Genomic DNA, 25,283 nt, shown 5'->3' with positions numbered 1-25,283 from the left:
GTTCGTTTGTTGCCTAAACAAGATAAGTCCAAACTCATATATATATATATATATATATATATATATATATATATATATATATATATATATATATATTCATTGGTGAAAAGAAATACTGCAAGTTCAAGGGTCCCTTTAAAGCCCTCTAAGGCCCATTAGTCTTCGAGCCCATAAAGGTCCTTGGGAAGAGACCAAACACCCCATCAACTTATACCCTCAAGTGTTGTAATGACCCCGCAACCACACACCTTAAATATAATAAGGGCGAGTGCACGGAACACTATGTTAAACATCTCGAAAACATAAACTCATTATATCAGAGTTCTATGACTCGCATCAAAAACATCTATACAATAAATACCACATCACACACAAAGCTGACAATAAAGATCTATATCTTAAACTTTACATTATACAACTATATAACTTAATACACTAGCTTGACAAAAGTGCCACAGGCGGCACCACGCAAAAATATATCATGAGTGCTTATAAACATAACAAAAATAATGTACAATCTACAATATAGGCTAAAACATTAGCTTAACTGAAATACATGCATCATTTCATAATCTCAATTATAGTAGTCCAAGTATGAAGAGATTGGATCCTCATCACCTCCAACAACAAGATCGATGCAATTATAGGGTTACCACAATAATATAGTCGGATATGTAAGTCCACAGTATCAATAAGTATAGAAATTATTTACTTTTAACTAAATGGGTTGACTTTTAAGTTTTTACCATGAGTTTACAATAATAATTATATTAGGTTTTACAACACATTTAAAGCATTTACTAGTTGATAAGGTAAACACTGTAAATAAGAAAAATTTTAGAACATAATATCTTAGTTGTACGTATATGTGCATATTTTGTATTCCGCACTAGAAAAATACACATATAAACACATCTAAGTCATATGATATTTACTTATAACATATAACCTAACTACACATGTATACACGCATTCATGCTCCAAAAGTGAAACACATGCATATACACATATCTAAGCAAGAAACCATTCATAAACATCATATGCATCGTAGCTATAACTATATTCATACATTCCATGTCCCAATCCAAGAACATATGCATACAAAAACATCTAAGCATGGAATCCCTTCTAAAACACATTGCATAAACATCAATACAAAACCATGCAATGGATGCTTTCATTTAGCCCATTTATTCCCATTTCCATTCTTTCTCATGTCTCACTGGGAACTGGATCCCGACAGCTATTAAGGAACATCCTTCGCTTACATTCATATCATTCATGAGGGACAGATCCATTTAACTGTGAGAGTAAGCTTAATCAACAATCTAGGGACTGATCCACCATAACATCATTAGGTTAACAGCATCAAGGGCTAGCCCTCAGGGACTTGTCCCTTAGTGTGATGTTGGGGGTTGGACCCTATACATTAGTCTCTTATGTTCTTTTCATCTTCTATGTACAAGTTCATGATGCATATCATAAAACTATCTTCACTTTATTTTCATAACCATGCAACATTCAATTTCGTTTCTATTTAACAGAGTTTAAAACACTTATCTTAACACGTGAAATCATCAAAAGTACTCATAACTCATACTAAAACATAGAGTAGTTGGATCGCGTGGTGGGTTGGATATTTATATAAAAATCTAACTCAACTTTCCACTCTTTTCTTTATAACTTGTTTTGACTAAGTAAACATTGGAATTAGTAAAGAGTCATGAAACATAAATTTGTAGGACTTTGAACTAGCTTTCCAAGGCCATAAAGTATGCCCTCATACGATATTAGAAACTCGAGATATGATTTTTTACTAAAGTAGATCTGATTAAAAAATCACAATTTCTCTAAACTTTTTAAGTGTTTTATTATTTTAATTGTTATAGTTCAATAACTAGCAAACACCCAAAGGTGTTTCATTGAATGATGAAACTCCAACCGACAGATAGCCCCAAGAGTTTCATGTATCAACGACCCATAACCGACGAACATGCATATGGTCAACATGCTATATAAGGAAGAGTGTTCCCTCTTAACAGCCTTGCCTAATTGAACCTAGTACTATAGAAGGAAGAATTGACTCTATAAGGAGCCTAATAGGGCATATCAAGAAGGGAAGACATTCATGATAATTTGCCAGCTTCCTTACTAAATCCTTGACCTCTGATTTTTTTATATGAGGCCTACATGGCCTTACTTATGGCGGTTCTATAAAGAAGGTGACAAGCCCTAAGTTTGAGGTATGCACATTACTTCCATTCTTAGTCATACTCTTGATTCCTACCTTATCATAAACTTTCTTGTTGACTTAAGCAACAGAGTGTTCACTCCTGCCATACCGAGTCACCTATGTCTATCTTCCTTTTTTCTTTCTTTAGGTATTCCTAACTGGACTACTGGGAGGCGGTTAACTGTATCAACATTCATGAACAATAATGTAAATATAAATGAGTTTGAAGCTTGATTGATTAATAAGTCAAAACTCAAATATATGCATTAACAAACTTGTGAATATATGAAACTTGGTAGTTGGTACAAATATGTATATACGTTTGTATATATAAATAAATAGACAATACATTGACATGAAATTGGATTGCATATGTTTATAAATAAGATTATAAAAAATAACCTTGTTGTTTATTAATCTATGGTAATATAAATAGTTTGTTATGTACGATTTGTTAATATAACTTTGTTGGTGAATTCAACCTGTACATGTGTGTGTGTGTTTTTTTTATTTTAAAAAAAGTCTATATAATTAACTAAAATAATATAATATAACTATAGTTAAATAACTAATCCTTAGAATAGTCCCCAAAAAAACTATCAAGGCTTGCACTCTAGCCCCCCAAATTATCAAAACTTTTGAAAAATGCCCATTTTAGTGGAATATCCCCATAATATCCCTGCTACGTGTCATTTTTCAATTAAAAAATAATAAAAAAATTAAAACAAATTCAACAAAATTCAAAGAAATTAAAAAAATTAAAAAAAAATTGGAAAAAAAATTAAAAAACTAATTTTTTTTTTTTTTTTTTTAAAATATTGTGATTGACCAGATGACGTATTGCTTCTTTTCAGAATCGTCGTTGGGCACGATGTACGCCTGCAGCTCGGCGAGCTTGAGCTCAGCCGAGAGCGAGCTGATAATTGCGAATCAGAACTCGCCGAGTTGGGCTATAAAATCGGTCATCACGGTGTTGTAAATGGACGGTGATCGGAGGGGAGTCGGGAAGATCAAGTTGCGGTTGAGAAATAACGTCATTCCAAACATCCATCTTTTTTTTAAAAAAATAAAAATAAAAGAAATAAAATTTTAGTTTATTTATTTTTTTAATTTTTTTGAATTTTTTGATTTTTTTTTGAATTTTTTTTTATTTTTAATTGAAAAATGACACATGGCAAGGGGATTATGGGGTATTTCGCCAAAATGAGCATTTTTCAAAGGTTTTGATAATTTGAGGGGCTAGAGTCTAAGCCTTAGTAGTTCGGGAGGGTATTCAGAGAATGACTAGTAATTTGAGTGGCTAAATTGTATTTAAAAAAAAAAAAAAAACAATTTCTAAAATGTTTTTACCAAAGTAGCCCGGTATCGTTCCAACCATTGGAGCAGACTGGCAATTGCAATGATTTTATAAAACTCTAACAGACAGAGAACCCCAACCCAACAATATGAAAGAATTTCAGGTTGTGCTGTACGCTAATCTGGAAATGTCCGACTCATAGAGAGAGAGACCCGGACTTGAAGAAACTCCGAATCAGCCATGGCCGGTTCCGATCTCGAGAAGTTGATGATCAAAGCCGACAAACTGTGAGTATCTCTCTCTAATCGCTCACATATACACACATGTATGTGTACGTTTTCACTCAACAACTTGTGAAATTTGTGGATTTGATTATTGGAACTAGTAATTTTTATTAGAAACAAACACATTCCGACGATTTTCATAAAGCTGCAAAAGTAGTTTTCGTTTTGGCTAATAATCCTCGGAAGAAGAAATTCCATTTAATCATTGGAGCACCACTAAAGTTTCCTCTGGAGTTACTTGTACATTTTGATGGACGATCCATAAATGGAAATGCTCTTGTAATTTTGTGATGTTAATGATGGTGGTCACTTAGGGTTTTCTTTCTACCGCAAATAGGTGTTTGCCAACACGCTTGTTGAGATTCTTTACAAATTATATGATATATAAGTTTTTGGACTTCACTTATAAACAGCTATAGAATGTTACTTGAGAAATCATGATGAAGAAGTAGCTAATATTATTGTATTCGACTTAGACTGGGTCTTCGATGAGTCATTTGTCTCCTATGCAAGAGCCTACAGTTTGTGAATATCTGGCGTTTTTGTTTCTATTTGCATGATAGAAACTGTTGTGTTTACAAGTTTTCATTTTGAGTTGCCAAAGACATGAAATAAAAGGCAAGACCGTTTAAATTGTTACTATATTATTTATGTTCTTGTTTCGGAAAATTATCTGTGAGTGAGATATATATGAGCACGTGTATGTCTCTCTCTCTCTTTGTGTTTGTGTTCTGTTTCTGAGGATTATCCAGAACAGATAATAACCTCTTAACTTTCGTAATTTTTCTTTGTAGGAGAGAGGCAATCATTGTTTTTGTATTTGACAAATGATTTTTATTCTTCACGCATGCTACTTTTTCTCGTTTCTGAAATTGTTGATTGCCTTTACTTTGCATATTCTTAGAACAAAACTCAGTCTTACAAGGTGGAGTGCTGATTGGAAAAGTGCTACTCAGTTGTATGAGCAGGCCGGTACGTAATTCTTCACGCATTTGTAGAGTTTTAAATTATATACAGGGTATGTAGTGACGTGGATATTTCAAAGGATAAAAGAGGGTTGGGACTGCCATACTTGTTTGGGAACTATAGAAAATAATTTTTTCTGCTGTAGCTAACGGGTTTAGGCTCACCAAGAACTATGACAAAGCAAAAGAAGCATTTGAGAAAGCTTCGAAAGGACAAGAGATGCTTTCTTCGTATCCTCATTTTCTTTGAGTAGCAGACTAGCATGGCCCATCCTTCGGGTGTCATTTGGCCTCATGCTCTGATTGTATTTGATTTTCTATCTTGTTATATATCCTTTACAAATGGATAAGACCCTGGGACGCTGCTAAGCATATGGAATCTGCTGCTGCTCTAGCAAAGGAACTAGGCAAATTCAGCGAAGTTGCTGATTTTTATAGAAGGGCATCTGAGCTATACACTGTCTGTGGGAGATCACAGCCTGCATCGGATGCTCTTGCGAAGGGTGCCCGGTAAACATATGTTTCGTCCTCTTATGTTTTGGTGCTTTGAATCCTGTTTCCTGTTACTTTAGCATATTTCCCATGGAGGCACCCCTCAACATATCTTGACTCAGTTAATGAAAACTTTTTTTCTTTTGATAAGTAACTCAGATAATGAAAAACTACTTCCAGTTTATGGAAGTCCTGTGAAAATGATTTGCGCTGTTGAGTTTTATATCTTGCCGTTTAAATCCAAGATTGCGAATGGGGCTGTTATTATAATTGGCAGTCCTATGCATATCATAGTCATAATAGAGGTGGATTAATTTTTATGATATCTGAGAATTGATATATCACCATCATCCCTTTCTTCAGTGGCTCAATTTCGATGAAAATTTTGTTCTTCAAATGTTATGAACAGAAATAACGGACCAATCATGGCCCGCATGGCCAAAATAAACACTATAACTTGCCGAGGAATTTAGTTTCTCATCTAATGTTATCATCTCTTCACAATTTCATAAGTTCTTAATGTTCATAGTTTATAAGTTTTTCAGACATAGCTTTTTTCTTTCGACTTTTTAAATGCATCATTTTTCTTTTCCAATATCAATTAATATTCACTTATGAAACATATATAGGAAGGAGGTTGCGTAAAACCTTGATAACCTTCATTGCTAGTAGAAATTTTTTTCCCTTGCGAGATTCCTATGCCAATGGACAGTGACCTGTATTACTTATGTATGGATATGCATATCTCTATGTATATGTGTGTGTTCTTGTTTTTTCATTTCCCCTTTTGTTCTTCTACTTCATTTCATTAAATGGTGTAAAACTTATTGTTGAGATTATGGCCTCTTGTCTCTGTTTTTACACTCTTATTCTTACTATATCTTACCATTCAATTGAGGATGTCTTTGGAAAACAAATTGAAGTATTACTTTCCATTATAGTGCTCTTGAAGATGCTGTGCCTGATGAAGCTATTCAACTTTACACTGATGCTTGTTCTATTCTCGAAGAGGATGGGAAGGAACAAATGGCCTTTGATCTATATCGTGATGCAACAAGTGTTTATATAAAACTTGAGAAGTAAGTTTTGATGGTATTGACATACAAAGTCAATGTACTTGTTAGAACCATGGTAAAATGTATATTTATATGATTGAGTGGATGAAGTGAACCCTTTGTGCTTCTCTAATATACTTTTAAATACTTTTATGTATCAACTTCAGACAGTTTTAAGTTGCATAAATTGGTACTCTTTTAAAAAGCTTAAAGGTCCTGGTCTTATTTATTCTTTCATATCCGGGTAAAATGCACTTCCATTGCAATTGTAAGACACTTTTTCTATTTAATAAATTGGTGTCTTTGGGGACATGCTACTTGTGTCCACCTGTCTTTGCCACTTATTTAGAGACTTATAAAAAATATTTCACATTCATTTATCTGAAATATGTGCTAAAATTTACTGGTCTAATGCATTGTTGTCAAGGAACTTATATAGAGGTTTAGAATGTCAAATTATTTTTCCATTGACAGTTCTTGTGCTTGGAAAATAAGCACGCAGATATCACTAGACATTACATTGTATTCCATAAATTCCTAAAAAAAAAAGGGTGAAGGCATATCACCGTGTTTGGATTCATGGGAGTTGCTATGTCCAATACCCTGTGTCTTTGTAGAAACATGACAGTTGTGGCAGTGTCCAGAAATTGTAGCTGTATGATGGCTTACCAATTACTTGTTAAAATATGTGCCTTGTGATAAATGGTGCACTTTCGAAAACTGTCATTGATGGTGAATCTTGATAAGTCGCAGATGGAGATACTGTTAAAATTTTATATTTCACTGTTACTTCCTGAAATATAATTTCTGGGAATTGAGTATGGAAACTAAAAGAGAGAAAAAGGGAACAAAATTGACTGTCCACTTCTTTTAGATGTTGCATTTGTCATGTTTTAGGTGTATGCACTGGGAACTTATGTTGAATATGCAATTTCAAATGAATGAAGTTTATTTTCTGACATCAATAACAGTGGCATAGATATATATGATTGAATATTTTGGATGTAGTTATGTGTATCTATGCCATTGTGCCCTCAAAGCCTTGCTGTAAGGTTGACGTGTCTGATACTTTGTGTTATTTTCATATTTTGACATTTGTATAAGCATTATCGACTCCTCCAGTATTAACTTGTTGGACACGTTAAGAAATCCTTTTAATCTTGAATTTATACATCATCTGGCTGTTGTCAGCATGCATGGACATCATTACCAATACGTTAATTTAGGATTTAAAACAATATTTTTTAAGTGTTATTTCGCTTATTGATTCACTTGCTATTCTAAAGGTTATTGTTAATTACTATTTTAATCATTACATTCAGGTATACAGATGCTGCCACTTTCCTATTGAGATTGGGCTTAGCAGCTGATAAATGCAAGGCAACGAATAGCAAATGCAAGGTCAGAAAAATTTGTTTTTGTGTTCTAGTCTCTATAGTTTATATAATGTGTCCAGCTTCCTTCCGCTGTTCCCTTGATTATGAGAAAGAACTTTCCTTTCTTTTCTCACTAATGTCATTCTTTTATTCCTTCCTTTCAAAATTTGTTTGTAACTCATTGATTCTTTTAACTGAAGGAGAGTGTGCTGCAAGTGAACTCTTGCTAATTTCTCTTTAGAACATGTATTTTTTTAGAATTTTTGAGCATTCATATGCCTTAAGGCTCCATTTATGCAGGGTCTGCTCTGCATCCCATCTCTGCACCATTAGATATTATCCTCTCTACTTATCAAAGAAAGATATTATCCTCACTACTTATCAATGAAAGATATTATCCTCTCCCACCTAGCAAATTCTGTTGTGCCATATCATCTGGTATATAAATGTTAAATTGAAAAGTCAAGACCATTTATCTGGTTCTACCCTTACCATGTGATACATCTTTGTCTATCCCAAAGAATAATCTGGTATATCCCATAGAATGACCATAGGTTACATCTTTGTTCTTGTACAATTGTCCTTTACTTTGGACCGGCCTTGAATTTTGTAGCTGTTCCTTTATTACGAATAAAAAAGTTGGAAAAATTATTTTCTCTTTTCTTGCAGAGTCAACGTCAACGTTTTATTGTTTATCAAGGAAACTTCACTTATAGCCTTTGATCTTTCATTGGTTTTGAAAAAAGGTACCCAAACTTTAAAAATTGTCAATTTAGGGTATCCATCTTTCTTTCTTTCTTTTTTGGTGTGTTCCTTGTGGGTTGGATTGGGGTTCTTTGTGCTTGTAGGCTTAGGTTCTTGTGAGTTTGTTTGGTGGGTTTCTTTCTTTCTTTTTTTGGGCTTTTTTTTTTTTTTTTTTTAATTTCAACTCTCCATTAGAATTTTCCGTTAAATCCTGTCAAAACTCTCAAAATACCCATGTGTTTATTTGTTTAAAAAAATGGTTGAAATTGAAAAAAATTGAAAGATGGATACCTTAAATTGAGACTTTTTAAAGTTTGGGTACATTTTTTCAAAAGTGATGAAAGATTAAGGGTTATAAGTGAAGTTCTCCCTTGCTTATCTTGCCACGTTTAAAAAGTCTTTTTGCACAGAAATCATCCCTGACATATCTTTGTTGGTTTCAGGCATATCTTAGCTCAATTATTGTTTACCTCTATGCACATGACTTCAAGGAAGCAGAGAAGTGCTATAATGACTGTTCTCAGTAAGTACAGGTTTTCTTGCATTGACTTCTGGCATCTATGATATATTGGAATACCCAAAATATAATGGAACTTCTTTTTTTTGGTTTGTTCTTTTTTTTTTTCAACATTCAGATTAGGACAACATTGCATCCCTCATTGTTCTATTTACAGCACAAATGTATGGATCAACATTGCTAAACTTCTATGACGGTTCTGATTATCTCCTATTGCTGTCTGGTCTTCAGTTAGACATTCCATTCATTTTCTTCGAGGGAAAAGAAAAGGGAAACCATCGGGCGATATCTGGATCCAATGTTTTATTTTTATTTTAACTTTCTTCTTTGGACTGTTCTTAAAATGGTTATGCATAGACCCTCATGGAATCAAATGAGCAAACAACTTGCTCCAAACTTTGGTTTTCTCTGTCAATATATGCTTTTGCATCAAGAACTTGTTGCATAAAAGCTTAAGAACTTGTTTCATAACATAGTTGCAGAACTAATTGCAGTTTTATAATGTTCTGACTAAATGAATTCCTTTATTTTTTCTTTTCTTATGACATCAATTTCCACCACAAAGGATTCTTCTGATGTGACTCACTACTTTTTCCCCTTCGTAGAGTTGATGGGTTTTTGAGAAGTGACCAGGGCCGTTGTGCTAGTAAGCTTCTTTCTGCTTATTCAGAAGGTGACATTGAAGAAATCAAACGTCTGGCTCAGTCAAGTGCTGTTTCTAATCTTGATCATGTGGTAAGAATTTCAATTCCGCTCTACCTTGTTATTTGTTCAACTTTGCCTGATCCATTTTACAATAATACAATGTTAAGTGGAATTCATTTAAAAGCTCAAAGACGCAACTCAAGTACAAATAAAGTATACAAGAGAAATACCTAACCAGAAAAGGAACAGAAATCTAAAACATCATGAAAGCTAGAAAATTGAAAACAATCAATGACATTTTTTTTTTGTAAGTAATGGACAATTTATTAAAAGCCGCAAGGCACCCTTAAGTACATAGGTAGTATACACAGGAAGCTCCTAACTAAAACGAGCAAAAGAAAAACCCAAACGAAACAGCAAGAAAAACCCACAAAACCCGAAAAGCCCTCAAACCTGAACCCACACTAAGCACTCGACGCTAGACAGCGTGAGCCTTGCCTTTTCCACGCCTAGAGGACGTGCCATAAGCATCATAGTTGATGGAGCATTCTAAATTTAGAAGCTCCCTTCTACTTTGGGCTTAAGGCGAACACCCTTCACCTTCCGAGGGTGGTCTTCTTCAATGTCCTCGATCCCCTCACACAAATGCCCCACCAAAGCCCAATCCAGAAAAGTTGCAGGGGAAAAAAACCCAATGGATAGGGAAAATCTCCCAAAAGGTCCTCTTCAATGTCCTCCCCAACCCAAATATCGCCTCCCTGATCCCTCACAACCAACTCCAAAGATGAGTCGATACCAAATCCAACCAGCCACTTCTAGGATTGGATCCAATCATGTCTCCTTGTCATCAGCAAGAGGAAGCTGAACAAATGGCAAGGCCTGGGGGCAGTTCAAGCCCAACACTACTTGGGACATCAGAGAATGGACCACAACAGAAGAGCTTGGCTTGAGAAAAACCCGCCAGAGAAAATCCCTTCCCAGAGTGGTTTTTCGATCATCAGAACTCAGTCTCAACCACTGGCGGAGAGAGGCCTAACCCCAAAGGCACGACAGGTGGAGCACTGAAAATCGAGACTGCCTCGGTGATCAAGCTATCACCCATATTCAAAAATTTGCTGCCCTTCATCTTACAGCTATAACACTTCACGGGTTTAGGAGCCGGCAAAGATGGGGGCACCAAAACTAAATTCAAAGGCTTGGTCCCCGCAGGTGTTAGGGGATCCAACGCAGCCGGCCCAAACCATACCTGGCAAACACGCCTTCGGCGGAGGAATGGTGTGGTCTTTGGCATTCTCAGATGGTGCCAATGAAAAAGGCCCAGGCTGCTAGCTTTGAGACTCAAGGTCACTGGTGGGATCTGAATTGCGGCCTCCGACGACGACGCCAAGGGAACACAACACGAGATGTGGTCTACTTCCACCTTTGGAGCCAAGATTGAAGACTGAGAAGATGAGGATACTATCAAACACCGACCGACGATATCTGACCATATCAGAGAGGACCCCTGTTGCTGATTGTCAAGACTCACAGAAGTTGGTGTAGGCTGATCTGCGAGCTCAATAGACCTCACCAGTGAGAGCTCACAAAAGCTGGTCTTCAAAACTATGTAAGCAAGAACGTATCACCGGCATCATCTGTCCTTACTGGAGACATCCTAGCAAGTCGGACTGGACCAGAAGTGGCTAGGACCACCTCTGGCAACAACTCCGGAGTATCAAAACACTGCTTGGAATGGCTTGAAACCGCACCCGGTGAAAACGGACCTGCCCCCATACCCGACAAGATGGTGGGTTTCACCACACTTGTTTTGGGTTTGAACTTAAAACCTGGACTTAAACTTGGGCTTAACCTTACTGGGTTTACCCATTACAAGAACGGGTTGAGGGATCGATTAATACTTGAGCTTGGGCTTACGCTTAGGGGACCAAGCCACCCCTCCTTTGAATCGCCCAACTCTAATGGGCTTGCAATTCGACCCAGCAGCATGAATGCATCTAGCATACCTCATCCCTTCCAGAATCTTCCCCATACCTTGTCTATCTCCACTCTAGCCTTCACGAGATACCTCTGCCAATCCCAAAGAAGACGTAATATCTTCCTCTTTACAAAGCATCTACCGCCCCTTACATCTTCATCATCAAAGAGACAATTCCCATTGCCTTGAATAGAGGGGATGTTAGAGTTGTTCTTGCCCAGCGGTTTGTCACCGGCATCAAAGACTGTAACCAACGGATCTCCAAGCTCCTCCGCCGGAGTCTTCTCCATTGCAGAAAAACTGGGCTCCGCCTGCAACACCTCCACAAATGGACCCGTACCCAGCCATGGCCCCTCCTTCACACCCTTCTTCTCCGCTGAAGCTGGAAACCCAGACCCATACCTGACCGAAGCAGCAAAGAAATCCTTCACCTTACGCAACTCTTTGGCAAATTTTATCCAGCCCCACCCATCAAGACCCTTACGGATCACAATGAGCTCTCTCCGGCCACCCAATCCATAACCCACTGCCTGAATGCACCATCATGTGCCGATGAGTAATAGAGAGAAAGATGAGAGAGTTTTAGGAGAAATCTGATAGATTGGTGCTATAATAAATCTGAACCTGATTGTCTTTATGTTTGTACTCTCTTTTGTTTTTTCCATAATTCTTTCCCAACTAGTTTAAAGTTGTAGAAATTTTCTATATAAATCATTATCATGATTTTTTCTTCTTTTTATATTTATATTTATATTTTTAAATTTAAGAAAGAATGGAAAGCTTCATCCACAGTTGTTGACATTAATTTCACGTGTCCACCCAAGTGTAAAATGAAAGTGCAATAAAATTAAAAGTATATCTAAAATTATGGAAACGCTTAAAATACGTCAGAAATATATAAAGTTGTTTTGGTATTCTTGGTGTTTGACATGTGTCTAATGATATTGGGAGTGTCCAAGTTTATGTGATAGTGGCCAATTGTTCCACTGAAATTTCATGAAGAAATGTCACGCCCCCAACCCCATACCTCACAGCAGGTCAAGGGTGCGACCTATCTCATAGAATCATTGCACAACGTAGTTATGCCTCCATGAATGCAGCGGAAAATCTAAAACTTTTTATCATATAATACGAGAGGACTAAAAATTCCTGAAATGAAGCATTTACCTTTAACACTAACGTGAAACCAACAGAGATCTTCAAGTGCTCAAAAAATATTTAGCTTACATTAGAATTTACAATTTTTAAACAAAATCTCTTTTACGCATCAACAAACCTATAACTTAGTGTTGCCTCCTAACCCTGCTGCTCGGCACCGCAAAACTGCACCCCTTTTAAATAAAAATTTAAAGGTTGAAGGATGGGTCCACGACTCAGTAAGGAAAATAAGTTAGTGCTAGTTGCGAATGAATGCCTTGATAGTCGTATTATATCAAGGGAGCCGGGAGTCATTTGCAAAATGGATTTAGAAAAAGCTTATGATCACGTTAATTGGGATTTTCTGTTGTATATGTTGAGGAGATGCGGCTTTGGGGGCAAATGGTGTTCGTGGATAGCTCGGTGCATTTCTTCTGCTAAGTTCTCGGTGCTTGTTAATGGCTCACCAAACGGTTTTTTCAGTAGCTCTCGAGGCCTAAGGCAAGGAGACCCTTTGTCTCCCCTTTTGTTTGTGTTTGTTATGGAGGCGCTGAGTCGCATGATTACTGCGGCAGTGAGTGGGGGTGTGTTGGATGGTTTCAGAGTGGGTGATGCTTCTTTTTCCCATCTTTTGTTCGCTGATGACACTTTGATTTTCTGTGATGCTAGCTCCTCAAAGATTCGGTCTTTGCGAGTCCTCTTGCTCTTATTCGAGGCTGTCTCGGGGCTTAAGGTTAATTTGGCCAAATCCAGCATTATTCCAGTGGGGAATGTCGATAATGTGGGTAGGTTAGCTGGCATTTTAGAGTGTGAAGTTGCTTATTTGCCTGTGATGTATTTGGGTCTTCTATTGGGGGCTCCTTACAAGTCTACTCGTATTTGGGATGGAGTTATTGAGAAGGTTGAAAAACGGTTGGCTAGTTGGAAAAGGTTATACCTCTCTAAGGGAGGGAGAGTGACCCTTATCAAGAGTACGCTCTCTAACTTACCTACGTACTACATGTCTCTGTTCCCTATTCCGGTGAGTGTTGCTTCTCGCATTGAGAAGTTGCAACGAGATTTTCTTTGGGGTGGCATGGGTGAAGCTTTTAAATACCACTTGGTGAGTTGGGAGAAGGTTTGTACTCCAATTTCGAATGGGGGGCTTGGCATTAGGAAGTTGGTTCAGTTTAATCGCGCATTGCTAGGCAAATGGTTATGGCGATATGGCATGGATAGGGATGCTTGGTGGAGAGTCGCGGTGGACTCAAAGTATGGAAGTTTGTGGGGTGGGTGGTGCTCCCGAGAGGTTGCTGGGGCGTTTGGAGTAGGGTTGTGGAAGTTTATAAGGAAAGGTTGGGAGAAATTCTCCAAACTCCTTAGATTTGAGGTGGGGGAAGGGAGTAGGATCAGATTTTGGCATGACTTGTGGTGCGGAGATTCGATTCTGAAAGAAGTGTTCCCTGATCTATTTGGCATTGCTCGGGTGAAGGATGCGTCAGTGGCTGATAATTTGGAAAGTTTGGGCGGGTCCATTCAATGGAACGTGAGCTTTATTAGAGAGGCTCATGATTGGGAAGTCGATGTTTTTGCCTCTTTTTTCCAGATGCTGGGCTCCACCAAGGTGAATATGGAGAGGGCAGATTGTCTTAAATGGGTCCCATCCAAGAAAGGTGTGTTCAGGGTGAAGTCTTTTTTTGGTTCTATGATGTGTGCTGGAGGTACTCGATTCCCATGGAAGTGTGTGTGGCGGTCTCAGGCTTCCCCGAGGGCAGCTTTCTTCACTTGGTCTGCAGCTCTAGGCAGAATTTTGACCTTGGACAATCTTAGGAAGAGGAACTTAATTATTGTGGATAGATGCTGTCTTTGCAAGCGGGATGGGGAATCAGTGGACCATATTCTTCTGCATTGCGATTTGGCTTCAGCTCTATGGAACAACATTTTCTCACGCTTTGGGATTGCGTGGGTCATGCCTAGGAGTGTGCTTGACTTAGTTGCTTGTTGGTGGAAGTCTGGGAGATCAGGGAGCGCTACTTCTTGGAAGATGGTGCCTAATTGCCTTTTTTGGTGTATTTGGAGAGAAAGAAACCTTAGGTGTTTTGAGAATCTAGAAAGCTCCCTTGAGGAGGTGCTAGAGTTGTTTCTTCATACTTTGTATGTCTGGTCGATGGCTTATTTGTACCCTTTATCTATCAGCTTTGCTGAATTTCTTACTTCTTTTTCGCTTTCTAGTTAGGTGTTTCCTGTTGTATACTTCTAGTGTACGTAGGGGCGCCTTACGCTTTCAATAATACTATCATTACTTATCAAAAAAAAAAAATTTTATAATAATGATGCAAGATAAAGACATAAATGAACTTTGTTGTAAACACATTATCACTTAACTGTTAACCCTCCTCCTCGGCCTCTTTCGTACTATTCACCCTGTACGATCTAGGGTTGGCGCGTCCCGTAGGACTTCTTTCACTCATCTTGTGGTCACAGGATGAGCCAACTCTACACTTTCTTGATCGATCATGACTGAGCCCTAGAACATTGTCATAGGTGGCACATTCAAGTAAGGGTCCCCTACACTGTTGCGTCATGCTATCCTCTCTTTGTATCTACTTGGTACTGGTAGTAAACTCTGATGTATGGGTGCCATGGGTGCCAGCCTATATATTGCATATGCACTTTCAAAAATACTTTCTTAAACATTCATAAAACTCTATATTGCATGTGCATGTTTTCTATTTTTTACTTGTCTCTTTGAGATGCAACATATACATAAATCATTAAATCATATCACTTACATATCCAGAAAGTATTTTCTGTACATGACATAATAAAACAGTTAATTGCATCATAGCATGCGTCATTTGGAATAAACAATTGTGACGGTAGTCCAGTCTCACTTTTCATGAGTAAAAATACTTAAGGAATGATTTAGAACATAAAATGCCACATGTCAAGTTTTTATAAAAATGCTAGCACAAAATAACTTGCTTACCTTGAGCGCTTACAATTTTAACCTTCTTTGAATACTTCCACCACTTTGGCTCCAAAGCCTACAATCATCATGGACATTTCTCTATTAGCATAATCATTCATTAAAACCCTATTTTTCCTCATTTGGCAAAATGCCCATTAAACTCTTATTATCCACACGTTGTCGAAACCTTAGGTTTCCTTATCTAGAAATTCACGTATCAAAACCATAATTAAACATGTGGTGTCGATACCCTCAATTTCCATACTTGGTATGATTAAAACTCCAATTGAGCCTACATGATCAATGTGCTAACTTTCCTTACTAAACTATTTAGTAGGGTGTTGAAGAAACTCTAATTTTCAATTTTCTTACTATAACTTTTTATGCATGAAATATTGAACTTCCTAACTTATCAAGCCTTTCAACTTCCCTTTATACATGTGTGAGTTAAGTTAAATACATAAATCTCCAAGGTGGATTTCAATGTGGCCGATTGGTTAACTAACCCATGAAAAATTTTGTGCTAACCTTTAAATATCCAAATGGTCACATTTTTACACCAAGTCTTTCTTGCCTGTCTATAAAAATCAAATTATTTCTTTTTCCCTAAATTCCCGACATGCATGTTAAAATCATACAAGCTGTCCAAGCTTGTTCTTGTAGGAAAACTACTCCAAATCTCCATATTTTTCAACAATATCATTGTATCTTTCTTAGTGCAGGCTGAATACTAAATTGGTTCGTAATATTTTCATTTAACCAAATCACATTCAACTGATTATCAAACTTACTAAGGCTATGGCTAGGCCAGATACATAACTGGTATCTGGTGGCTGACGCTAATGTTGTGTCTAGTTTATGTCAAGCTGGTAGTTTTTCTAGGAATTTCCGTAAGTCATGTACTTGGCTAAACTTTTTCACCATTGGTCTACTCGACATGAATTAGGAGTTAATGAAACCTTAAAATTCCAGCAGCTATATGTCAAGGGATTGCTCATACATTTCTTTCAATTTACATATAGCAAATCCAGAATTTTTTTGCCTAAACTAAGCAACCTGAAGCTATAATATTCAGCAATAAATTCTTTTTTAGAATTGTTTAACTGAATCCATTCAAGCTTATAAGAACATGTTCTTAAAATCCTGAGGTAACTGAAACTATCAAAACTTTTAATAGTTAATCTCTCCATATTTTCCTTAAGCTACTGAATTGAAGTATGTAATTTAGAAAATAAATTTTTCACCTTAAATCAAGTTGCTGACTGAGTGTGTAGGACAGAACACTCCCACTGTGCTAGAAGATTTCTCACAATCCACACATCCTCTTATGCACACACACCTCCCTTCTTTTTTTTCCTGTCATCCGTACTACTCTCTTCCCCTCTTCCACCCTCTCCCCTCCCCCTTCTCTTCTTCCCACTATACAGCTCTCTCCTCTTTTTCTCACTCTCTGTACACTTCTCTCTTCTTCCCATTGTACAGTTTTCTCTCCGTCTTGTCAACTCATGCACTGCACCTCACCACACCTCTTTCTTTTGTTTTGTCTCACCGTGGGCTAACCAGCACACCTACGCACAGCGCCACACCTTTTTCACACACTATACTTCCCAACTTCTTACACGCACTTGTGCTTTCCTCACATCTCACCACACTTCACACAACACATCACATCTCCCCTTCACTCACGAACACACTTTCCCTGTCACACACTGTGATGCAGTTGCAGGGGAAGAAATAGGAATGGCAGGGCAAAATTACACTCACAAACGTTGGCTCACACAGTCACAGCGCAGCAGAATCTCAACAATTGCTTAGACATTTTCCATCTCTAGGAAAATTAGGATAAACATTTGGAGTCTTCTTTCATTAATGTGATAATATCCATACACCAGCTTATAGAGTTGTTTATTCGATAAGATAGACATCATAAAATGATAGATAAAGTTGACATCCACACCTAACAACGAAACTTACAAAGATAAATTAGGCTAAAAGCGAATTGTGATATACATATCAAGCAACATCAGATAACTAAGGACATATGGTCCAACTGTTTGCTGGTAGTTGTCAGCTTAGGACTCGTCACATTGTCTCCCCTATGCCAGCACCTCATGCCAAACTACCTCTCCCCTACTGAGCCGTACTACCCACACATGAAAACTCAAACAAAGAAATTCTCAACCTTTTTTGTCAATTAGCTAACCTCGTAAACATTAGAGAGACAGAATCCTGCTTGGACAATTTATGTAATGGGTTGAGAATCAAAACATCTTGCAACCACAAAATCAAATACCAGCAATTTAAAGGACCATATACGTAGGTCTTCTGTTTTCCTTTTTCTAAATTACTTCACCATGGTTTTTTCTTATATATATATATATATATATATATATATATATATATATATATATATATATATATATATTATAGGGGCATTTTTATCTTATTGAAAAAAATTTAGGGACATTTTTGTCTTTTTGCGGGACAAAAGGGGTATATTGCAAATTGAGTGTTAGTTTGAAGGAGATATGTATAGTTTTCCCTAATTTATTTATTGTAATATTACTAAAAGTAAATCCACACTCAACGAAATTATTCTCAAAATGCACCATAATTAAACTTGAATTGAACGTGACATAGGTTCTTTGACACTAAAAAATCTAGTTAATTGCATTGCTGCATATTCCAAACCTGAAACATTACACAAATTTGTTTTCAATTTCTTTTATTGCCATGTCTTCATATTTATGCTATGCACTTAGGCTACAGAGGCCTCGATTATTCATTCAATATGCTTTAGCCCGGAAAAACGTTGTTGTCCACTTGGAACATCCAATAACTCAAAAATTACGTTTTGCATTCCTTCAGCTTAAGGCCATGCCCATCGCCATCACCCCTACCAAAAAACAAAACAACAAAACCAAAACAAAAGAAAGGGAAAGGTTTCAGAGATAGCATCTAACACACGAATGGCAATGAAATTAACAAAATTCAATAAAAACAGCTATAAATGTGAGGACACAGCTTTTCTGTTCAAGTTCGTCATAATCCTGCTCAGATAGTCAGATTAGGTGATATGTGCTTGCTAATACTGCTGCATGCTTATAAACTTGCTTTGTGTAACGGACGTGGTCACGGAGTCGAGCAAAATGAAGTTTAACTAAAGTTGATTCCTAGTAAACTTTCAGGGTAATGTCCTGTGTTTTTTTTTATCAATACTTCTTTTTTTCCCCCTTAAAGTTCCGATCAATTAAATAATGTCCCAACATAGCCGCTATAAAATGATTTGATTTGGCCAAATGTCTTTAGTGGTAATTTTAACAGCTTCATATTTTATTTTATTTTATTTTTGTCTTGGCAATCTTCATTGCGTCTTACTATATAAAATGGCCCTCTTCATGGTCTTGACAATTATGTAATTATTATGAATGTTTACTGTATGGCAATTATCATCAATTATGTTGTGTAAATTTATACCAATCAATTACAAGTAATATGGTGATTATTGATGAGATCTTGGCATATATTTAACTGAGATGGAATGGTTCAGATCATCAGGCTTGCTAGGAAACTGCCTACTGGCGAAGTGAGTGCACTAAAGAGTGATGGTGTGGGAGAGCAAGAAGAGGCACTGGATGAAAATGACCTCACTTAACCGCTCACTGACGCTGCTTGGATCTACTCCTTTTTTGTAAGAATATTTTTCAAAATTTGATTTTATTTTATTTTATTTTATTTTTTTTTAAAAAAAATAAATAAATAAAAAATTGTTTACCTGCATTTGTATAAAAAGTTGCATTGTATTCTCGACTCTATCTATGGGTTAAACACATGAAGAAGTGGTGTACACTTAGAATTTCGGAGTCCTTAAATTTGTTTCAACCTCTTTTCCTGAATGATGTGATGAGAGGCAACAAGTAGACTCTCTTAAATAAAAACTGGCAGAATGACTACTCCGATGAAATTAACTAATTAAGCATGAAACGGACGCCATAATTTAAATTTGTTTTGTTTTGTTTTCTAAAAGCATGTTACCGAAATTTTCCAAGAGTAAACTACTCTTTTCTATTTGAAAACTCATAACACGGGCTATGCGCGGTATTCTTCATTATAATTTAGTTTTAGAATTTAAACATATTTAATCTTTTTATTATAGGTTAAAAAATACTTGTAAAAAAAAAAAAAAATTATCACACATCTTTCAATAAAAAGACAATAAAGGTTAAGAAAATCCAAAAAAAAAAAACAAAACTTCTTAAAATATTGGAGTAATTACTTTTTCCTCCATGAACTACCAAAAAATGCGCGATGCTCCTATGAACTACCAACTCGACCAAAATAGAGCATTCAACTATCAAAGAAAACTATTTTCCCCCTTTCCGTCAGTTAGAGGGGTTAAAAGAAACAGTCAACGGGTCATGTGCCGTTTTACGTGGAGGCATGTTGGAAGATGGTGGTAGTTCATGGGGGGAAAAGAGGAAGATGGTGGTAGTTCATGGGGGAAAAGATGAAGAAAATGAAGGTAAAACGGCCTGTGATGATCACGTGATCCGTTGACCGTTTGTTTTAACCCCTTTGACTGACGGAAGGGGGGAAAAGGGTTGTCTTTGGTAGTTGAATGCTCTATTTTGGTCGAGTTGGTAGTTTGTGGGGGTTTTGCGCAAAAGTTGGAAGTTCATGGGGAGAAATGGTAATTACCCCTAAAATATTTGTTCACATAGGTGTAGTTTATAACGAAAAGGAGTATAAAAAAAAAATAGCAAAAAGAAAATCTAAATTTCAAATATTACAACATAGGTGCTGTAGTTTTTTCAATAGTCAAGATGGTGATGTAATTTTATTTTATTTTTTATTTTTTTTACAGCACCTAAACCGAATCTTACAAACTAAAACAAAAATTTTTCACTCAACATTTAATGAATCCAATAAATCCTCTCACATCACGTTCAATGCTTAATCAAATAATTTTTTTTGCCTTCTTTTGCTTTTAAAAGCAGAAAAACCACTTCAAAAAAAAAAAATGTACCACAAAAAAAAAAAAAAAAACCAATAAAAAAATCAAATATATTAAAAAATAAGACCCCTTAATTTTATTTTAATTCATATAAATTAAAACATATTAAAATCTTTGTTCCAATATCAGTAGTTTAAAATAAAAAAAATAAAAAATAAAAATAAAAATTAGCAGGAGTTTCTAATATTATTGGTATGATACATATTACATTTCGACACAAATAAAACCCATATAATTCTGAACATTCTAAAAAAATACATAGCAAACTAAATAAAATGGCTGAAAATCGAGTAAATCATACAAATGAAAACAAAAATATTCTTTAAAACATTCAAATGAACTAAAAAATAAGACACTTAATTTTAGTTTAATCCATATAAATTAGTAAGATTTATCTTTCTCATGTAGCCTATATATCGAAATTGTCCAATTACAGCTCACTTCTCCCTTCTCTCTACGTTTTCCTCTTGGAAGTCTAGAGGTGAAGTTGTTTTTCTCTAGTCCTTTTAGGGCTGGGAGTTTTTTGCCTGTCCTTGATTCCTTGGGAGTTTTTTGTTTATCACTTTTCTCTTTTTCTGGTTTCTTTCTCTTCTCTCGGTGGTGATTTTTCTAATTTTGTATGGAAAAAGACATTTTCTCTATATGGGGGAATTTTTCCCTTCTAGATGACGAAAAGGAGGGGGTGTCATTGGATGCTGATGATTTGAACCCTTTGGTGCATAGGGGTAAATCATGTTTGGTGGGTAAGCTGTTGGTGGATCGCATTTTCCCGAAGGAGTTTTTTAAGGCTCCTCTTATTCGTGCCTGGAAACCTACGGGATCTGTTTCTTTACGCGTCCTAGGCGATAATATGTTTGTAGCAGATTTCGAACATGATTGGGATAAAGCTCGGATTCTGGATGGGCGGCCGTGGTTGTTTGACGGAAACCTAGTGTCTCTTGCGGACTACGATGGGATTACTCCTCCATCGCAGATGGATTTTGAAAAAGCTGCATTTTGGGTGAGGATGTATAATCTCCCACTTGCATGCATGGGGAAGGAAGTTGGGCACAAAATCGGTGCTTCGGTGGGAAAGGTGGTAGATGTTGATATTATAGACGATGAGGTGGGATGGGGTGAATATCTAAGGGTGAAAATTCTTCTTGATCTCTCAAAGCCTCTTGCTCGAGGTTGGAAACTTCATCTACTAGGCAAGTCAGTTTGGATCTCGTTTAAATATGAGAAAATTCCAAAATTTTGCTTCAGTTGTGGGGTTGTCCGTCACGGGCCAAAGGGTTGCACTCAGTATGTTCCTCGTCGGAATCCCAGCGCTCAGGGAGAAAACCCTTATGGACCTTGGTTGCGGGTGAGTTTCTATAGTTGGAAGTTTGGTTACGGAGAAGAGAAAAATGGTGGGGTACCGGAAGGGATGAACGCAGCGAATCCGGTCGTCGGTGAGTTATCTCCATTCCGACACAAGTTTTGGGGTAGGTCTGGTGTTCCGTTAAGAGTTACCGGCAGCGGGGATTCTGTTGATACAAACCCTAGCTCTGTGAGGGAGGAGGAGATGATTCCATCTATGGAAACTGGGGAGTCGTTAAGGAAAGAAGCTGGTAAGGGGGATACGTTACGCGAGAATAATTCTGAAACGTGCATATCCCCAGTTATGGATATCCAGGATTCACGTGAATTCTCAATTGGGAAAGATTTGTCTCCAAGTCAGCCAGCTATGGGAACGGTCCTGGAAGATTCGAGCAAAGGTGTTTTGGGTAAGTTACAAACAAAGTTCGTGGGTAGTTGGGACTCGAATCTGGGCCGGATGTCGTGGCAAAAAGTGGACGTTGGGAAGAATGAGATTCAATTAGAAAGGGATCCTTTCTCTTTCTCTTTTTTTCCACATGTCGTTGAAAAAGTGACTAATAGTGTGGGGATGTGTAATAAGTCTAGTCCTGAGCGTCCACAGCCTGTCCCCCACTTGGAGCAAGCTGTTCAACACTTTGAGGTGGGGGAAAAAAGTCCAGTTGCTCCGGCAATTTCTGATCAAATTCGTTAAGGCCCTTCTTCAAATCTGAAGTGGAAGAAACGTGCGAGAAAAGGTCTAGCTAATCCTGAGTCTCCACAGCAGGAGGTGCAGGCGGGAGGTAAGAGACGGCTTGTCTCTTGAGACGCGGTGCAGGATGTTGTTTGTTCAAAGAAGTTTAGGAGTGATGGTGGTTCTGAAATTCCCGTTCAAAATGAGAAGGCGGTGGCTGTGGTTCAGCCCTGCCCATCCCCATGAAAATCCTAAGTTGGAACTGCCGGGGGCTTGGGAACCCCCAGGCAGTGAGATCCTTTTGCCGCCTGGTAAAGGATAAGAAGCCTACTTTGGTTTTCCTCATGGAGACCAAAGTGTCACGAAGAAAAGCTAGGTTCCTACCACATAAGCTTGGTTTTGAAAACATGTTCGTTGTTGACAATCAGGGGAAGAGTGGAGGCCTTATTCTTCTATGGAATTCGGTCTCTTCAGTGGAAATTCAAACTTTTAGTTGTAGACACATAAATGCTATAATAAAACTCCGCTCAGGGGCAACTTCTTGGAAGTTTTCTGGTTTCTATGGACATCCTGATGCCTCAAAAAGAATGCAAGCCTGGTCGCTCCTCTGGCATCTGAGTAATTTGGATCAGGTGCCTTGGCTCTGTTCAGGAGACTTCAATGAGATTACGTCAATGGGTGAAAAGTCAAGCTCCTCAATATGACCTCGTAGACAAATGGACGACTTCAAACGAGTCTTGGATGACTGCCAATTGGGGGATTTGGGTTTTTGTGGCCCTAAATTTACTTGGAGTAATGGGAGATCGGGGGAAGATATTACTCGGGAGAGGTTGGATAGAGCCTTAGCTAATCACCAGTGGTGTCAACTGTTCAATGTTGTGGATGTAGAAGTTCTGTACCGCTGTAGCTCAGATCACCATCCCCTGTTAATTAGCTTCTCTAATTCTATTGATATCCAATGGAGAAAGCGTCGGTCTTTCCACTATAAGGCGAGCTGGGCTAAAAACAAAGGAAGTATGGAAGCTATCAAAAGTTTGTGGAGGCCTCGGGGGAATAGGGGTTCTGTATGGTCAAATGTGAGGCACAACCTCAGTAGTTGTCGGCGTGTTCTGCAGCAATGGGTCAGGAAGGATCGTAATAAAGGGGAACTAGCTGTGCAGGAGAAATCCAAAGAATTATTGGCTATCCAATTGCAGGAGGAGAATTATGATCCGGCGAAAGAAAAAGAGCTCAGGGTGGCCTTACAAGGTCTTCTGGAGCAGGAGGAGGTGAAGTGGAAACAACGGGCTAAGGAAACTTGGCTCAAGTTTGGTGATAGGAATACCAAATACTACCATGCCTGTGCAAATCAAAAGCATAAAAGAAGTCAGATTGAACAAATAATAGATAAGGATGGGCGTACCTGTTCCATTCAGAAGGAGGTTGAGAAGGCTTTTATTTCTTACTTTTAAGACCTTTTTAAAGCGGGTGATAACTTAGCAGTGGATGAAAGCATTGGGGCTGTGGAAAAGAAAGTTACCCCAGCTATGAATCAAAAGCTTCTTGCTGCCTTTACCCAGGATGATATCAATACAGCTCTGAATCAGATGGCAGCTCTCATGGCTCTTGGCCCAGATGGTTTCTCAGTATGCTTCTTCCAGCAGAATTGGACCACGGTTCATAGGGAGGTCAATAATGCTATTCTTCATTTCTTCCAATCTGGGGAGTTAGATGCTTTTATAAATTCCACAAACATTGCCCTTGTTCCAAAAAAACATCCCCCAATTCATGTAACAGACTTCAGGCCAATTAGTCTATGCAATGTTATCTATAAACTTATTTCAAAAAATTTAGCTAATCGCCTTAAGGAAGTTTTACCGGATATTATTTCCCCTCCCTAGAGTGCATTTATTCCTGGATGGTTGATAACTGATAATATCTTAGCTGCGTATGAGACTTTGCACTCTATGCAAACTAAGATGTGGAGTAAAGTGGGTTTTATGGGTATCAAACTTGACATGAGTAAGGCCTATGACCGGGTAGAATGGAAGTTCTTAGAGGCTGTAATGAGGAAGCTTGGGCATATTCGTCCTACTAGGGGAATTAGACAGGGGGATCCTATCTCCCCCTACCTGTTTCTCCTTTGTGCAGAAGCTTTAAGTGCCCTGTTATCTAAGGCAGTGCATTCAGGAACTATCACAGGGATCCCAACTTCTCCCAAGGGTCCTCGAATTAGTCACATTTTCTTTGCTGATGATAGTTTGCTTTTCTGTAGAGCAAATTCAGTGGAATGGAGGAGGTTAATCAGAATTTTGGGGGTTTATGAGGCTGGCTCGGGCCAAAAGCTAAATCTGGACAAAACTTTTTTTTTCTTTAGTCGTAATACCAGCCAAGAAAAAAGGCAAGAAATCCTTAGGCTGTCTGGACTATCTGAGGCTCTTCGCTTTGATACCTATCTAGGGCTCCCATCTCTTATAGGTAAATCCAAAATCCAAGCCTTCTATAACATTAAGGAGAGAGTTTGGAATAAGTTAACAAATTGGAAGGTAAAATTTCTTTCCCAAGCTGGAAAAGAAATCTTGATTAAAGCTGTGGTACAAGCGATTCCT

The 25,283-nt window shown here is 37.6% G+C and overlaps 1 protein-coding gene across 1 annotated transcript; it reads left to right on the top strand.

Moving 5' to 3' along the window:
* Positions 1-3,661: 3,661 nt before the first annotated feature.
* LOC133868548 (gamma-soluble NSF attachment protein) lies at positions 3,662-19,526 on the top strand. The gene is made up of 9 exons (XM_062305472.1): positions 3,662-3,817; positions 4,719-4,786; positions 4,926-5,010; positions 5,131-5,289; positions 6,213-6,350; positions 7,649-7,727; positions 8,890-8,969; positions 9,569-9,698; positions 19,221-19,526. The coding sequence occupies exons 1-9, from the start codon at positions 3,771-3,773 to the stop codon at positions 19,323-19,325; spliced, it is 891 nt and encodes a 296-aa protein (XP_062161456.1). The 5' UTR covers positions 3,662-3,770; the 3' UTR covers positions 19,326-19,526.
* The last annotated feature ends 5,757 nt before the right edge of the window (positions 19,527-25,283 follow it).

This window comes from Alnus glutinosa, chromosome 5 (genome assembly GCF_958979055.1).
Source record: "Alnus glutinosa chromosome 5, dhAlnGlut1.1, whole genome shotgun sequence".
In the NCBI taxonomy this organism is placed as follows: Eukaryota; Viridiplantae; Streptophyta; class Magnoliopsida; order Fagales; family Betulaceae; genus Alnus; species Alnus glutinosa.
Note: the sequence above shows the minus strand (reverse complement) of the source record. Positions and strands in the feature narration are given on the sequence as shown.

Coding starts and splice junctions, on each gene's coding strand:
- LOC133868548 (XM_062305472.1), top strand. CDS start 3,771: ATGGCCGGTTCCGATCTCGAGAAGTTGATGATCAAAGCCGACAAACT. Junction 5,290..6,212: donor GCTCTTGCGAAGGGTGCCCG/GTAAACATATGT, acceptor TTTCCATTATAG/TGCTCTTGAAGATGCTGTGC. Junction 8,970..9,568: donor TGCTATAATGACTGTTCTCA/GTAAGTACAGGT, acceptor TCCCCTTCGTAG/AGTTGATGGGTTTTTGAGAA.